General features: G+C 48.3%; 2 protein-coding genes across 2 annotated transcripts; both read left to right on the top strand.

Moving 5' to 3' along the window:
- Positions 1 to 1,821: 1,821 nt before the first annotated feature.
- Positions 1,822 to 5,060, top strand: EMWEY_00008210 (hypothetical protein, conserved; the record flags this gene model as incomplete). The annotated part of the gene is made up of 7 exons (XM_013478592.1): positions 1,822 to 2,447; positions 2,795 to 2,977; positions 3,115 to 3,174; positions 3,505 to 3,613; positions 4,058 to 4,212; positions 4,587 to 4,749; positions 4,977 to 5,060. The coding sequence occupies 7 exons, from the start codon at positions 1,822 to 1,824 to the stop codon at positions 5,058 to 5,060; spliced, it is 1,380 nt and encodes a 459-aa protein (XP_013334046.1).
- Positions 5,061 to 7,405: 2,345 nt separating this feature from the next.
- EMWEY_00008200 (ftsJ-like methyltransferase domain-containing protein, putative) lies at positions 7,406 to 14,422 on the top strand (the record flags this gene model as incomplete). Its single annotated transcript, XM_013478591.1, has 8 exons — positions 7,406 to 8,701; positions 8,922 to 9,342; positions 9,552 to 10,325; positions 10,666 to 10,863; positions 10,984 to 11,049; positions 11,606 to 11,754; positions 12,059 to 12,076; positions 12,971 to 14,422. The coding sequence occupies 8 exons, from the start codon at positions 7,406 to 7,408 to the stop codon at positions 14,420 to 14,422; spliced, it is 4,374 nt and encodes a 1,457-aa protein (XP_013334045.1).
- Positions 14,423 to 16,517: the final 2,095 nt, after the last annotated feature.

Raw genomic sequence — 16,517 nt, 5'->3', positions numbered from 1 at the left:
ACATCGTCAGTATGCAGACTTCCTCGTGCTTGCCTACATGAAGAGTCAAGACCAACAAGTTACATTCTTAGACGAAATATGAACCCCATTTTCCAACTATTCTTTAGATATTAATAACTGCTTTTTCTAAAGGCCTCAATGTGATGTTCCTATGGACGGTTATGAATCGTATCCTCCAACTTCGGTTCTGTGAACCCCACGTAGGAGGGTCGTTGCTGTCTGTACGGGTACAGCCAGCTTGCACTGGACCGTACACGTGCACAACTCTGAAGGTGTGTGCGTGTGTGTGTATGCAGCATGTTAGTGAAAAAGTCTGAATTGGACATTTTCAATGGAAAGGTTTTCGTAGTGTGCTTGCCTAAGCATTGAGGCCCGTGGGAAGAGGGTGTAACTCAAGATAGCATTATGAGTGTCCGGTAGGGTCTTCAACTCATGCAATGATACCTTGCCTGCTCAGCCAGTCAAGCGCCAAGACTTCTCATGAAGTGCGCCTCTCGTCCATAGCCGATTATCCACGTCTGTTATAAGGTGACTCATGATCTGTGCAGAGTTTATCCTCCTTAGTGTGGAAAGTATACTTCACAAGTCCACTTATTATTCACGTAGTGCACCGCGAGATTCAAGCTTCCTTCACTCCAATTAGTGAAGCAGTGCAGAACCTCCTCGCATCCTGGCATGCATATTGTAGAAACACAGACTGATGAGCACGCTTTCAAAAACTCGTTACACAGCTGAAAGGAGAATCCAAGAGCATGTGTGCACCGGTGGGTCACCATGCATCTCTGAGATGGTTATACTTCACATGGGCGGCTGGATTGCGTCGATGCACTCAACAAGTTGTATGGTATTGTAAAGCTTGCCCTCAGAGATGTCACATTCCATTCAGACGCGAACGATCGGCAGTACCAGCTGTTTTTTTTCTGCACTCCAATTCGGGCACAGGTCCTCACCAGACGGGTACGACTCAAACGCTAGGCTTCACAGAGAACCAGCCCCGCACAAATAAGTCATATCAATGCCTTGAATAAAGATATATTCTCACAGACGTAGTCTGATTGCAGCAGTTAGTATCCTCCACCGCACTTAGCGCCCCGCACGTTCGGCCACTTTGACGTCCCTCAATTCTGGTTGTGCTCACCAAGACATTACATACTTTCGTTTGAAGCAGAAGTCCCAAAATGGGGTGTTGTGGAACCAGCCATCATCGTAGAAATGAGTGCCAGATTGGTCGAAACCTGCACATTCGCGCGACCACCACTGCACTCAGCCATAAAAAAGCATCTTTAGTAGGGGTGGAGACCGTCTCCATTTCCCCTTTAGTGTGAACCTTCAACAAATTTACACTGATAGTAAAGAGAATTGTGATACCAGTTCATTAATCTGGGGCTGTGTGACGACCGCGGCACGCAAACCACTGGCACGAAGGGTGTTATTACGAAGGTGGGCAGAAGCGGTTCTTCCGGAAGCATTGTGAAATTCACACACTAAAATTTTAATTATCTTTGTAAATACAGTGGCAGATTTGAGTACGCCTTTTCCATCTGACACTGGGCCACCGCTTGTCGAACTGCACAAGTTCCCTTAGACGCCGACCAGTCTTCTTCTTTGTCTTTGTTACTGCAGCTTCTTCGCATATAAGCATACCCCACTTAGAGCTTCCCTTCAGAATTTCATTATTTTGTTTTATGTCCTTCGCTTTATTTGCGCTGCCTCGGGGCACTCACTTGGCCACGGAATCCGTTCAAGTGGAACTAAATCCAGTGGTCGACGGCTGCTTTCGAGTGGTGTTCTTGTAGTCGTGGAGGTTGGTCTTTAGTGCAGATGACGGGGAATGAAGATGTGAAGAACCCTTCGGCAACGGTGCCCCAAAATTTGCTAGGGTGTCCGCTGGCCGCTTTAGTCGTAGAGAAAGAAATCCACAACCAGTTGCGCCATTTAGAGCGCCACTTAGATGCCTTTTTGTTGATCGAGCAGCTGAAGCAGCAATTTAAGGGGAAGGAGCCTTTGGAAGGAGTTGGTTCAAGCCAATTATCAGGAGTCGCGAATCTGGAAGACCTAGTGGGTGCTTCGGTACTGAACGACTGGCTAGACAATGACCCGGAAGTCGTGGAAACTGCATTCAGACGTCACATGGTAGCAGAAGTCTACAAAGACCTGGACAAGCCAGAGTGCCTGGAGAGGCTAGATATGGGAGCGCCTCAAACGGCAGAGCTTATTCAACAACTGCGGGCACAATTACAGGGAGGCCACTCGCCTCATCTGCAAGACTTAAGAGATTTAATCGACAAAAAATATAATCAGAAAACGAGATACTCACCAGAAAAACCCTCTTTACTTTCTAAAGTGCTGGGACAAACGACACATCCGCTCCTCCAAGCAGCGAAACCAGGCCCCTGGGAAGCCGCAAACCCTAATCCTCAACACACAACATTCATGACTAGATGCTTGTCATGCTAAGGGCTTCGGATTGATTTTTAGTGCTGGCATTTGTGTACACTTGCTCTAGTTTGTATGTATGCATGTATGGTTGGGTGTATCTGTGGCTGTACGGGCATACCATGCTCTTGACTCTTGAATGCAGATGTGGGGTTATTCCCTAGTGCACATATTTACATCTACTTGTGCGGGCTTACCCAACCACACCGATTTGCGTGAAAGTGTGTTTGGCTGTGCTAGAAGCATCTTACATAATGACTGTCCGTTCAGTTGAGTCTTCTTAAGTTTGTTATTCAGTGTTGGCTTGCCCTTAGTCTTTTGAGGGGACGCGGCATAGAGTATTCTGCTTTACCTTTAGGAAAGAAGTCGTTAACGATGGTTCCAACCTGAACATCCAGCTGAGGAATTACAGCGATAATCCCGACAAGATATCTGTCCGGCTTGAAGGCGTCGTAGCCGCTCCACTAATTTGCATCCTGTCCGTTTTGAATGAAGTGGACCACTTCAGCAACTGGGTGCCGTATTTTACTAAGCCGTTCAAGTAGGGCCTGATTTGAGGGTTAGAGGGTTTAAGAGTGACTACCCACGACATATGGTTCAGAGCCTTTGACTCCGACGTCTTGGATTTAAAACATGATGTCTGTTACTGCTCGTTGTGGTTTCGCTGCCGTGCAATAGCTTTTTCAAGGCGGGCCCAAGGGCCGCCGGACGTCGCGTCATGCAGGGCAGTGATGGTCGGTGCTTGCACCATAGTGTAAAACCTATACCCAATTCCCTATACCCAATACCGTACAGCATCACTGGATGCTGAGGTGTCTCAGACTCGGCCTACGTAAAGTGGAGAACGAACGTCTTGGACGCGTCGATCAAATGGTGCAGTTCCACATCGACTTTCCCTGGCCATTCGCCAACAGGTGGAAGTTAACTACAAATTGCGATTATGAAGCCACCTCCTGCATTGATCTGGCATAGCATGCATCTGCACATTGCTGCATCGTCATCGTGTGTTCCACCGTTTGCATGGGAATAGGGTTGCGGGTTTATCATTGGGGTCTTCGGGTTTTGCAGGGATGCGTGTTTTGAGGTGTTCGCTGTTGACGACTTCGAACGGAATTCACAAATTGTTGTCAAAATGATTACACTGGACAACGCATACAAAACGCCGAGGCAAACAATGGTCAGTCCCGGGGTGTATCGTGGATCTTTTGCCCTGTTTCTTTGCTACCTTCTCTTTGGCCCTGTGTCTAGCTGTGGTGGTTCTGCATCATTGACACTCATAGTTTAGTTACGTGCACTTCTACGTACGTGCCCTGTGTGCATGCATGGGGTAGTGGAAGCCTCGATAGGGCGCTGGTCTTCCTTTCTCGGCTTCGGCCCGAGGCTAGGCTGCTGCTGGTGGATGGCTTTAGTGTCTGTCTTTCAGAAACATTCGTAATATTGAAGAAGCGCTGGCTGCTTGAGACATTTTGCTTGAAATTAGACTAAATGCATCTTGCATGTGGCTTGAACGCAAGAAGCCTCGCCTTCCAGCAGTCATCAGAATTAATTAATTGTGCGTCAACTTGTTATCGTGTGCATTGCAACGCGCATTTTGAATGTGCTTTTTCGTCTGATTGCCTAGACAATTCCCGATCCAGCCCGGCGTGTGGAAAGGATTCTTGTGGATGGTTCTTTGGTCATAAAACCTCTCACCTCCGAGTCCTCTCTCCTATCGCTCATTTGGCACGAGAACTGCGGGATGCGCATCCCTGTGTTTATGCTTGACTTTGCGACCAAGCAAGCCCTGGAACACAATTACGCATCCCCTCCCTTTGAGCAGTACAGAGCCGTGTTCTTTAGGCGTACAACTAGAGTAACTACGCAATTATGGCTTGTTATTCGAAGCTAATGACTTAGGTACCGGTGCAGGCCCCAGTTCGGTATGCAGCCACAGCTGGTGTTCATGCGTGGATTTTGTTTCTGCGGTGCCGGCATGCCCGGAAAGGCGACCAATATGTTTTGCTTTGTGCTGGTGCCTCGTTCTGGTGTTTGTCATTTTAGCTTTGTTTCTCATTTTAGCTTTATGACGAATTTTTTTCGGCGAGATTGGGATTGCTGTTGATGAGTTTTGTCGTGTTGTGCGCATGCACTGGCCTGCTCTATGGGAGTAGGCTCTTTGCACGGTCAGCATTTGACGCCTTCAGGACAACTTGCATTTCAGCTAGGGAGGGGGAGCTGCAGCGGAGGCGGTCTTTGAATGAAAACCTGTACAGCTTCATTGCAGATCGCCTGGTACAAGTCGGCGTAGTGCCTACCTCGCCGTTGCAGTCTACTGTAAGCTGTGCTTCACCAGCATTTGCTTGGTGTACATCGTTGGGGAGGTGTTAGTACACCATTAGAACCTAGAATTTTCTAAAATGCACCTGACGGGCAGCATGCGGAAGATGCCCTTGTGTTAGTTCAGATGTCTGGGCAGCTGCCGTGTTTTCTCCATTGTTTGGTTGGGCGGCGCCTGCACTTTCAAATCTACTTCATTTAATGGTGGGTTGCTGTGGATGCAGGTAGCCGAAGGACAGAGGGACGTGAAGAAGCAGCGAGGCTTCAATAGATACCAGACTAAACAAGTGCACAACAAAGGAATTTGAGCTCGAAATGGCTGCAACGCACTTCAACCGCAGTGTCATGGTGCACCCGTGCAGGCGCTTTGGACGAGTGCAGCTGCAACATTACATGAGCAGCAGCAGCAGCAGCACCAGCATCAGCACCAGCATCAGCACCAGCATCAGCATCAGGAGCAGAGCTATGGCGTAGCGTTGCCAGCTGAACCGGCACTAGCTGCAGCACACAGATATACACAGCAGGAAAGCACAAAGAGAAGCAGAAATGCCGAGAAAACATAGCTCCCAGTAAGATTTGTCGTGTAAGTACCACTACAACTCAACCCCTGTTACTAGTCTAGGGTTTAAGAGTTCTAGCCAAAGTAACAGAACATGCCGGTTTGTGAAGATTTACATGGCCTAACTGAGAATGTTTTGGGCTACATCGATGTGGTCCTTCAAACATGTGGAGAACGGCGGCAGAAAGTTGAGCTAACTGAAGACACAGACAGGTTCATTCAAGTGGATGCAGATATCCTTGGCTCGCTGCATGCACCAGGAGCGTGACGCATGTAGCCAGATGGCGATCCATAAGTGCTTTTAGACGAACAGAGCAGATGAATCGTGTTCTAAGTTGTCGAAGAATGATGATTCATTCGAGCTGCCGGGCGTGAGCTAGACGCCTCTTTATATCACGTGAGCCTCCCGCCACAGCTGAGGACCATAGCGAGCTTCAATGAAGTCAATGTAGGATGAATTGGATTGCTCTGCTCCAGCCGTAGGGCGTCCTTAGCAAACAGATGAAATGGCCTGGCGCTGCTTATGCGGACAGCAGGGGGGCTGTCACGAGCTGCATCAACCGTTGTTGGAACCCATGCTGCAATTCAACCCCACTTCCTGCATTAACTAAGCCCTCTTTTGCTTTGTGCAGCCGTACTGTAGGCAGTTCTCATGCGCCTATATCGCTGTCACTATTTCCAGCATTGCAGTAGCGACTTCGGACTAGACGAGGTTTAGGTTGGCTCGTAGTGCATTTTAAAGTAGCTGATAGCTGTAGCACCTGCTGCAGTAACATTAAGGAGTTGCTGCGTCAGCATGCGCACGAGAAGACGGCACGAGGGGATAAGAGTGCCCCAGATCATTGAGTGGGCTCCCTGCATTTCACACTAGGCACAACGGCGGCCGGTGCCGAACTGTGGTCTGTTGCAGCTCCTTTCATAGCTGCATCTGATATCGTTATCGCATTCTCTGTTGCAGTTGCTTTTGGTGCTGTTCCTACTGCTGTTGTTGCTATTGCTGCTGCTGTTGTTGCTGCTGTCGCTAGCTAAGCTATGAGACGAGCTGCAGTGGCTCTATGTTTCCAGGGTCGCAAAGTACCCGGGAAAACCAAGTTTTAGTTATACTTTGATGCGAACGATTGTTTACATTGTGTTATAATTGTTTAGTCTCCGCGGTGTACACGCGTACAAGCGAGATATGCCGTCGATAACTCCTCCCCACCGCGCCGCGGGTTGACAGTGGAATCCTCGACAAGACATCGTCTTACTGCCCGATTTCAAATAGATATGCAAAACAATATACAGCTTATAGAAACTATTCTTTACTGCTATATTTCAAATAAATAATCAAAATAACACATATTATGTAGAAACTATTCAACTGTTGCACTAAGTATGTCGACTGGCCGCGAAATCGCCCGCCGAAGCTGTCACGTGCTCGTGGATATTCTGCAGGTGTACGGGAGATAAATAGGATTCAAGACGACGAAATATCCTGAAATTAAGTATAAAAAAACTTATTTCAACTTATGTAAATCGAAATTGTAACTTCTTTCCTCCTTTTCCCCCTTTACCACGTGCCTTGTCCCCGACTCAGCCTACGGAACGCTGTCTATGCTCGTTCCGCCGCGAAGATTCTGCAGTGGATGCTCTGAGTTCGTGCTTTTTTCTTTTTTTTTCTGATGCGCGTAAGATGTTTAAATTTATTTTACTAATTAAAACCAACACTCGTGCCGCATACACCGTTGAGCGACCCACAGAACCAGTACCTTCGCCACTGTGGTGGGCAGCGCGGCAGAGAACAATTTGGGGTTTAGTGTTTAGGGTTTAGGTTTTTGACTGATTCAACTGTTTTAAAGAATTTTTATCTACTCAACAAACTCTTTCTCAAGCGCTATCAACTTCCGCTTGCCGTGCAATTGCCGATTTGTCTCAACCGTGAGACCTGCATATTGCCTGAACCACCTTGCTGCGTACCACAGCTGTTTAAGGGTTTAGGGTTTAAGGTTTAGGATCTAGAGTATACAATTAAGAAATCAACCTTCGGAGGTCTATTGTGAAGGTAGCTGCTGCCCAAAACAAGCAGCTGTATGTACACCCGAAATTGCAGCCGCGATGCCTGCTGTTCAAGGCGAACTCAAGGACGCCCAAGAGGCTGTCATTGACTCTTTAGGCTTCCAGCAGCGACAAATATCGTTGGAGTATCCACAGGGGACGCAGCAGCACGGATATGAGCAGCAACAACAGGAGCAGCCGCAGCAGCAGCAGCAGCGCGAAAGTGGAGGCTCGAGCTTTTCTTCCTCCTATCATACCTTGCTCTCTGTAGGTAAGGAATTGCTTCAGCAGCAGATGAAGCAGAAGCAACAGCAGCAGCATTGTGTAACCGATTCATCGAAATTGATGGAGCTGCTGCTGCAGCTCCAGCAGCAGCAGCAGCAACAGCAGAATGGGCAGGCGCACGAAGCTGACGTCAGCAGCACAGGGGCACCTGCAAGTGAAGCAGCAGCTATGGCAGCAACAAGCTCAACAACAACAGATACTGCAACAGCAGCAGCAGACACAGCAGCATCTCCTGCTGCTGCAGCAAAAGAAGAAACACTTCAAGTCGCAGCACAGCCTACATATCTAGGGGCAGCAGAGTTAGCAGCACAACTAGCAGCAGCAACAGCAGCAACAAAAGCAGTACCTGCTGCTGCAGTATCAACAACAGCAGGAGATGCTGCCTCAGCAGCAACAGCAGCAGCAACAACAACAACAACAGATAGGCACGCATTTATGCAGCAGCAGCTGCTCATGGCAAAAACACTTTGTTATAATTTATCTGCTGCTGATGGCGAGGAAGAAAGGCAAACCTCTCTTTTCTATTGGAGAGAGACAAGGGTAGGTTCTCAGGCTGCTGCTGCTGCTGCTGCACTTGGTGCTGTCCGCATGGCTGCTCATGCAGCAGCAGCAGCAGTAGAAGCAGCAGCACACGAGACAGTCCCTGCAGACACAGCAGCACCCGCTGCTGCTGCGAGTCCGTCAGAGAATGCAACAACAAGCACGAGCAGCCAAGACTCTGAAGAGCACTTAGCAGCTGCAGCACGCCTGCAGCAACAGCAGCAGCAACAGCAACAAAAGAAGCAGCAACAGCAGCAACAGCAGCAGCAGCAGCAAGAGCAGAATATGCGGCGGGAGCAGATACGCAGCTCTGCAAGGCGTTGCTATACACCTGCTGCCCGCCTCTTCTTAGACGTACAACCATTGGAGTGCAGCAGCAGCAATAACAACAGCAGCAGCAGCAACAACAGCAACAGCAGCAGCAACAATGGTACCAAACACAGTGGCAGGCGAAACAGCAGCAACAGCAGCAGCAACAGCAGCAGACGCAGCGCCTCACACGATGCCTTAATGGTCACCGCAGCAAAACAGGTTTGCCTAACACAAGTCGACCCCAAACCCTAAACCCTAGACCCTAGACCCTAAACCCTAAACCCTTTGCTGCTCTGCTCAAAATTGGAGGGTTGTATACTGTCTATAACCATATGTGTTTGAACATCTGCGTCAACTGCTGCTGCTGCTACTGCTACTGCTGCTGCTGCTGCTGCTGCTGCTGCTACTGCTACTGCTACTGCTACTGCTACTGCTGCAGGCTCGAGGCAGTCAGTGGCTGCCTACGGCTCGAGAGGGCGCCTCAGCAGAACAAACACTAGCAGTAGCAGCAGCAGCAGCAGCAGCAGCAACAGCAGCAGCGGCGACGGCCGCAACCTCCCCAGCAGCAGCATCAACACACCTACTGAAGACAGCAACAAGCGCTACGGCAGAAGCAGCAGGCGAGACAGCACCAGCACCAGCAGCAGCATCATCATCAACAGCAGCAGGAGCTGCTCCTGCTGCTGCTGCTGGTGCTGGTGCTGCTGCTGCTGAACCAGTGCGCATTGTACAGGATGTACTGTACCTCTATCCTATGTGCCCAAAGCGGCTGACGGTCTCAGCTGTATGTACACCTCATCTTGTTCAATCTCTCTTAGAACACAAAACAAAATTAGGAGATATTTTCGATAGTGGACAGGGTACGCTAGGGTTTATAAATTAGGGTTTAGGGTTTAGGGTTTAGGGTTTAGGGTTTAGGGTTTAGGGTTTATGGGCTGGGTTTTAGGGTTTAGTGTTTAGGTTTTGAGGTTCAGAGTTTGGGGTTTGTGATTTGGTGTGTATGGTTTAGTGTTTAGGGTTTAGGAGTTTAGGGTTTAGGGTTTAGGGTTTAGGGTGTTAGTGTGTACAGACCAACTGTACCACCGTGCACGTGCTGCTGTATTTCCTCAAGATTCTTGCGGGTCTGTCCGTCATAAGAATAGAGCAGGAGATAAGGTAGAGGAATTGAATCTTTGTGCAGAAAGGTGGTGTAGGCGTAACTGCAGCAGCAGCAACAGCAGCAGCAGCAGCAGCAGCAGCAGCAGCAGCAACGGAAAGGTCTGCTGCGGGCTCGTTGGGGCACTGCGAAAGGTGCCGCCATCAGCAGCTGCTCCTTGCAGCACTACTGTTCAAGGCGGTGAGCAGCAGCAAGGCGCAGCAGCAAATGGAGCAAGAGGACATGATGCACCTGCTACAACAACAACAACAGCAGCAGCAGCAGCAGCAGCAGCAGGAGCAGCAGCAGATGCCCCACCTGAGAGGAAGCCCGTCCGTGTATTCATAGACCTTTGTGGGGGACCAGGGGCTTGGAGTTTGTATTTACTGGGCAGAACAGCAACAACAGATCGTGCTGCAGCAACAGCAACTGCAGAAGCAGCAGCAGCAGCAGCAGCAGCAGGGGGACCGCATGCAGACAACAAACTGAACAACGGCATGACAAACGACAAGGATTTGTTTGCTGCTATTACAGCAGAAGTACTGCGCCGTCTAGCAGAATCCCAGAGTCGAATGGAGCAGCAGCAGCAGCAGCAGCAGCAGCAGCAGCAGGCGGAGGTCTATGGACTTGGAATAACTCTTATGTTACCAGATACAGCACCACTGGATAGCTGGTATGCAGCCCTAACCAGCAACCCCCGATTCACACGTAAGCTGTGCTGCTGCTGCTGCTGCTGCTGCTGCTGCTTGTGATGCTTCTGCTGTTTTGGCTGCTGCTGCTTTGGCTGCTGCTGCTTCCGTTGCTGCTCCTCGTCGTTCTGCTGCAGACCTCATTTGGTGTATCTTCCGGTGCTGCAGCATCCTCTTGCTTCTACGCTGCTGCAGCAGCTGCAGCAGCTGCAGCAGCTGCAGCAACTGCTGCTTGTGATGCTGCTGCAGTTGCTGCAGTCACATGTCTACGTTGGTGTATATACCATTGACCTTCACGAATGATGGTGCTTTGTTCCTCTTAGGGTTTAGGGTTTAGGGTTTAGGGTTTCTGCATGCAGCGCTGTGGGGCGGGGATGGCACTGGCGACCTCTGCGCCCCCGGCAACATCGAGAGTACAGCGCAAGCGGTGTTTGAATTCTTGAGGTCAAAGCAGCAGCAGCAGCAGCAGCCGCAGCAGCAACAGCAGCAACAGCAGCAACAGCAGCAGCAGCAACAGCAGCTGGGCTCGAATACGCAGGGAAGACAGCACAACCTGGGTTAGTTTTCACGTGGCTGTTTGACGCAGGATGTTGGGCTTGGGGTTTGAGGACTAGGGCTTAGGGCGTTAGGGTTTAGGGTTTAGGGTTTAGGGTTTAGGGTTTGCTGGTTTGCTGCAGCAGACCCTGTGCCAGGGTTTGAAGAAGGCGTCACTTTGGTTATGGCAGACGGCGCGGCTGTTACCAGTAAGCCCTAAACCCTAGGGGCTCCTGTAAATAAACCCTAAACCCTAAACCCTAAACCCTAGGCCGTATTAGTGAGTGGAAAGTGGAGCTGAATGAGTGCAGCCTTCAAGGGTTTGCGGTGTACATGCATTTAAGGGTTTAGGGTTTGCATGTTATAGGGTTTAGGGTTTGTTTCTTGCCTTCTGCTGCACTGTCGGGGGTTTTATGGTTTGCTGCTACCTTGAGGCGTATGTACACCCCCCTCCTCGCATGCAGCAAGCAGCAAACATGCATGCATGCATGCATGCACCGTTCCTCCCTTCCTTGGAGTTGATGTGCAGCAGCAGCGGCAGCAGCAGCAGCAGCAGCAGACTGCATTTCTGCTGACTATGAATATTTTTTGTATCGTTTTTCTTTCCTTTTCTTTGTGTTTTTATTTCTTTTTCTTCTTATTTCTTCTTTTTTATTCTTTTTTATTCTTTTTTATTTTTATTTTCTTTTTCCTTTTTTTTTTTTTTTTTTTTTTTTTTTTTTTTTTTTTTTTTTTTTTTTTTTTTTTTTTTTTCTTTTTATTCAGACCCGAATGATATTTTGCATCAAGACGAAACTCTTCAAGAACTTTTTTCTGGTCGTTTGCTGCTGGCAGAATTTCTTGCTGCGCTGCTGCTGCTGCAGCAAGGAGGACATTTTGTTATAAAGATCTTTGATTCCTTCTCTGTATTCACTGTAAACCCTTAGGGTTTGCAAGGGTTTAGAGGGATACACTTGGCTCATGAGGGTTTAGGCACAATGGGATAAGAAACCCTAACTAGGGTTACGAGGGTTTAGGAGGGTTTATGGGGGGTTTGCAGGGCTAAAGGGGAAGGCTTAGATCAGGGTTTAGCTGGGGTAAGAAGAGTCCAGTGGTTTAGCTGAGGGTTTTTGAGGGTCTAGGGTTTGGCCGCGCACGAGGCATGGTATTTTCCTTAACAAAACCGAGGGTTTAGGGTTTAGGGTTTAGGGTTTAGGGTTTGCGTGCTCCCCTCCTCAGGCAAGTCTGGTGTACGCAGTGCGCCGTCTATTCCGTGGCTGTCTAATCGTCTAACCCTTCAGGAGTCGCCGTGTTAACAGCGAGCGGTGAGTTATCAGCCATAAACCCTAAACCCTAAACCCTAAACCCTAAACCCTAAACCCTAGTATCCAAACCGTAAACCCGCAAAAAAGACCCGAAATCCTACAACACCAAGATGCATGCTCTGACACCCCCAAGCATTACGACATTACCCCAGATGTTTGGGGTTTAGGGTTTAGGGTTTGTCTGTCTATTGTATATACATATATATCTTTTTTTTTATACAGATATTTAGTAGGTATACACCTAAGAAGCAGAACATCTAATTTTTTTCTTTCTTTCTTTCGTGCTCTTTCTTCTATTCATCGTCTTTATGAATATAACGGCGTACCTTCTCTTTATTTACCTCATTCCCTACTACCACAAGAACTTTTCCTCAAAGGTACACAAACCCTAAACCCTAAACCCTAAACCCTAGGTCGTACTTCGTGCGCACTTCCGATGAACCTGAAGCCGTACACGGTGCAAGTGTGTGAAGTCGAAGCTCACGTGCCTGGCGGCACCCTAGCACACCGTAAACCCTAAACCCTAAATCCTAAACCCTAAACCCTAAGTCCTAAACCCTAAACCCTAAACCCTAAACCCTAAACCCTCAATGCCGGCAGCTGTAACTTGTGAACAGACGTCCCCTTCATGAAAAGTCTAATAGAGGCAACAACCTTCATAGGCGAACGGCAAATTGTGGCGCTTTCTATGGTACTGTCCAAGGTGACCATACACCCTAAACCCTAAACCCTAAACCCTAAACCCTAAACCCTAAACCCTAAACCCAAGATATTTTTTGTCGCTGGCAGATTGTGATTTGTCTCTAGGGGTCTGGGTGTATTTTAGGTGGAAGAGTTGCAGGAGCAGCAAAGGGGGAGGAACCGCGGGTCCAAGCACAAGCCGCCGCAGCAGCAGCAGCGCCAGCAGCAGCAGCAGCAACAACAACATAACTATCACAACAGCAACAACAGCAACAGCAACAGCAGCTACAACAACAGCAGCAGCAGCAACATTCCTCCTCTCTCGTCTCCCATACACAAAATCCTCGAGCAACTAAGACTTTGCCGAGGCCCGCCTAGCAGCAACAGCAGCAGCAGCAGCAGCAGCCGCAGCAACAAAAGATCCGCAGGCAGCAACAACACACCAACACTAGCAACAAAAGCAAGCAGGCATTTTCCTCAGCGGCAGCAGCAACAGCGGCAGCCACAGCAGCAGCAGCAGCAGCAGAAGCAGGTGCAGCAGATGCTACAGCAGCAGCTGCTACAGCAGCAGCAGCTGCAGCAGCAGCAGCAACTCAGGGACCTGCACTCACCTCTCGACAGGTCCAAAGCATTCCGTACCCCCAACAGTAACAGCAGCAGCAGCAGCAACAACAGCAACAGCAGCAGCAATTGCTGCTTACCTGATGGACTGCAGCAACAGTGGCAGCAGCAGCAAAAGAGAGACAGGAATAAAGAACTAATGCAGCAGCAGCTGCGGTACCTAGAGCAGCAGCTGCAGCAGCAACGAGAGGACCAGAAGAAGCAGCAGGAGCTGCAGCTGCAGCTGCAGCTAATGCAAATGCAGCAGCTGCAGCTAATGCAGATGCATAGACAGTTCACACCTGTTAATCCAGCAGCACTGCAGCAGCAGTTGCTGCTGCAGCAGCAACTGCAGCAACAGCAGCAAATGCTGCAGTTGCTCAAACCACAACAACAACAAATGCAGCAGCTCCAACAGCAGCAACAGCAGCAGCAACAGCAGCAGCAAGCTGGCATCTACAGGCAGCAGCTGCAAGGCACTTCATTGGCGCAGCAGCAACAGCTGCTGCTGCGGCAGCAGCTGCAGCAGCAGCAACATCGACAGCAGCAGCAAGCAGCTAAGAAAGGAGGAGACCGCACGCTTGCTGGTGGCATGCTGGGGATGGCTGCAGTAGGAGGGGCAGCAGCAGCAGCAGCAGCACCAACTGCAGCAGCAGCAGCAGCAGCAGCAGCAGCAGTGACTCCTCTGACTCAAGCAAGGCAGCGGCATAAACAGCAGCAGCAAAACCCGCAGCAGCAGCAGCTGCTGCTGCAGCAGATGCTGCTGAAGCAGGGGGGGCAGCACGGCGCGTTTGCTGCAGCAGAATTGAAGAAGACACAAGCGGTGTCTCCGTCTATGATGGTGGCAGCAGGGCAGGAGCAGCAGCAGCAGCAGCAGCAGCAGCTACTGTTGCTGCAGCAGGAGAGAGACAGGCTTGCGCTGCAGCAGCAGCAGCTTGAGGAGCTGCAGCAGAAGTTAATGAAGGCCACATCCCTAGGCCTTGAGGGGCAGCAATAATACCAACAGCAGCAGCAGCAGGAGCAGCAGCAGCAGCAGCAAAAGAAGCAGCAGCAGCAGCAGCAGCAGACAACAAACCACATAACGTATCCCCACGACTGAAGGCTGTTGCGCAGGAATTAGGGTTTAGGGTTTAGGGTTTGGGTGCATGCAAACAGCAGCAATAAGAAACAATAAACCCTCAGCAGTTCATACCCAGGCCCTGCTGCATATACACCTCAACTTTCCCACCGATAACGTTTAGGGTTTAGGGTTTAGTGTTTAGGGTTTAGTGTTTAGGGTTTAGGGTTTAGGGTTTAGGGTTTAGCTTGGTGTAAAAGGGAAAAGCATTGCATAGTTAGGCTATAACAGTGTCATCCTTAAGAACAGCTAATAAAAGAATACACTAAATAAATAAATAAATAAATAAATAAATAAATAAATAAATAAATAAATAAATAAAATATATTGCTGCTGCGCTGCTGGTTCCCGCCGTTGCTGTTGTTACTTCTGTTACTACTGCTGCTGTTGCTACCATTGCTGCTGTTGCTGCTGCAACCCCTGTTGCTATCCTGCATGCTTCCTCCTACCGCCCTTGTGGCGCTGCGCTTAACCTTAAACCCTAAACCCTAAACCCTAAACCCTCGACTACAAACCTTCACTAAGGGGAGAGAAGCAGCTCTCAAACACTAATCGACACACCCAACTCTATCCAACACGCTGCTCCCCATGTAACCAAAGGGTTTAGGGTTTAGGGTTTAGGGTTTATGGATTAGCTTTAGTAGTTGGGCCTTTCGTACACTCTGAAGACAGCATAACCGAGGAAGCTTCGGTGTTGTGTATTAGGGTTTCGGGTTTAGGGTTTAGGGTTTACGTTTGTAGGGTTTAGGGTCTGGTGGCTTATGTAAGACTTTTTAGTAGGTTATTTTAGGGAAACGTGAATAGGTGGAGTATTAGGGTTTAATATTTTTAATCGTTGCTAGGGTTTAGGGTTTAAGGGTTTAGGGTTTCTTAACCTGCACAGCCGGCGCCGGCATGCCAATGGTTCAGGGCCCTGGTGTTTAGGGTTTAGGGTTTATGGTTTATGGTTTTCGGTGTTTCTTTGGCCTCATTTTATCTATTTTGCTTTATTTGCTTATTTATTTACTTATTATTATATCAATTACTGCAAGGAAGGTTTTATTGGGGTGTACATGCAGCGCTTCTTCTTGCAATCGACTTTCCGCTGGGCGCGACGACCATCGGAGCCTAAACGCTTGCACATAAACCCTAAACCCTAGACCCCAAACCCTAAACCCCAATCCCAAAACCCTAAATATTAAACTGTAATCTTTGATTTCTTCAAAAGGAGGAGGAGCCCTCTCCGATATCCGAGGGTGATACCTCGAAGTGGCGCGGCGCTCGTCACGAACAAACCCTAAACCCTAAACCCTAAACCCTAAACCCAAAACCCTAGACCCTAAACCCTAGAAGCAGGAGTTGATCTGTATTTTTTGATGGGTTTCTTATAATATTTTCTTCGTACATCACGACATATCTGCTTTGTGTGTGCACGTTGTTGTGCCATACGGAGCCCAAACGCATTATCACTCACCCAAACCCTAAACCCTAAACCCTAAACCCTAGACCCTAGAAGATGGAGCGTAAGGCGACGGTGGAGATTCAACGACGACCAGTTCGTCAAGGAACAGTTACATTAAAGCCGAACTCATCTATGCAAAAGACTCGAAGTTTTGCTGATCCTCGATCAATACCTCAACTCCTTAAACAAGTCTATGTAGTAAGCTAAACAACAATTTAGGGTTTAGGGTTTAGGGTTTAGTGTTATATATACTTTCCCTTTTTATCCCTTATACCAGTTGTATTATCCCTGAATATATAAATATAAATATAAATATAAATATAAATATAAATATAAATATAAATATAAATATAAATATAAATATAAATATATATATACCCCAATGTATATTTATTGCCATTCCTTTCTGTCAATAATTGTTCGAATAAACACTAGATAGAATATATATAATATAAAAGGTATAAATATATACATAAATAAATAATGGTTTAGGGTTTATATATATAAATATAAATATAAATATAAATATATAAT

This window comes from Eimeria maxima, genomic scaffold, assembly GCF_000499605.1.
Source record: "Eimeria maxima Weybridge genomic scaffold, Emw_scaff51, whole genome shotgun sequence".
In the NCBI taxonomy this organism is placed as follows: Eukaryota; Apicomplexa; class Conoidasida; order Eucoccidiorida; family Eimeriidae; genus Eimeria; species Eimeria maxima.
This window is presented reverse-complemented; position numbering and strand designations above follow the sequence as displayed.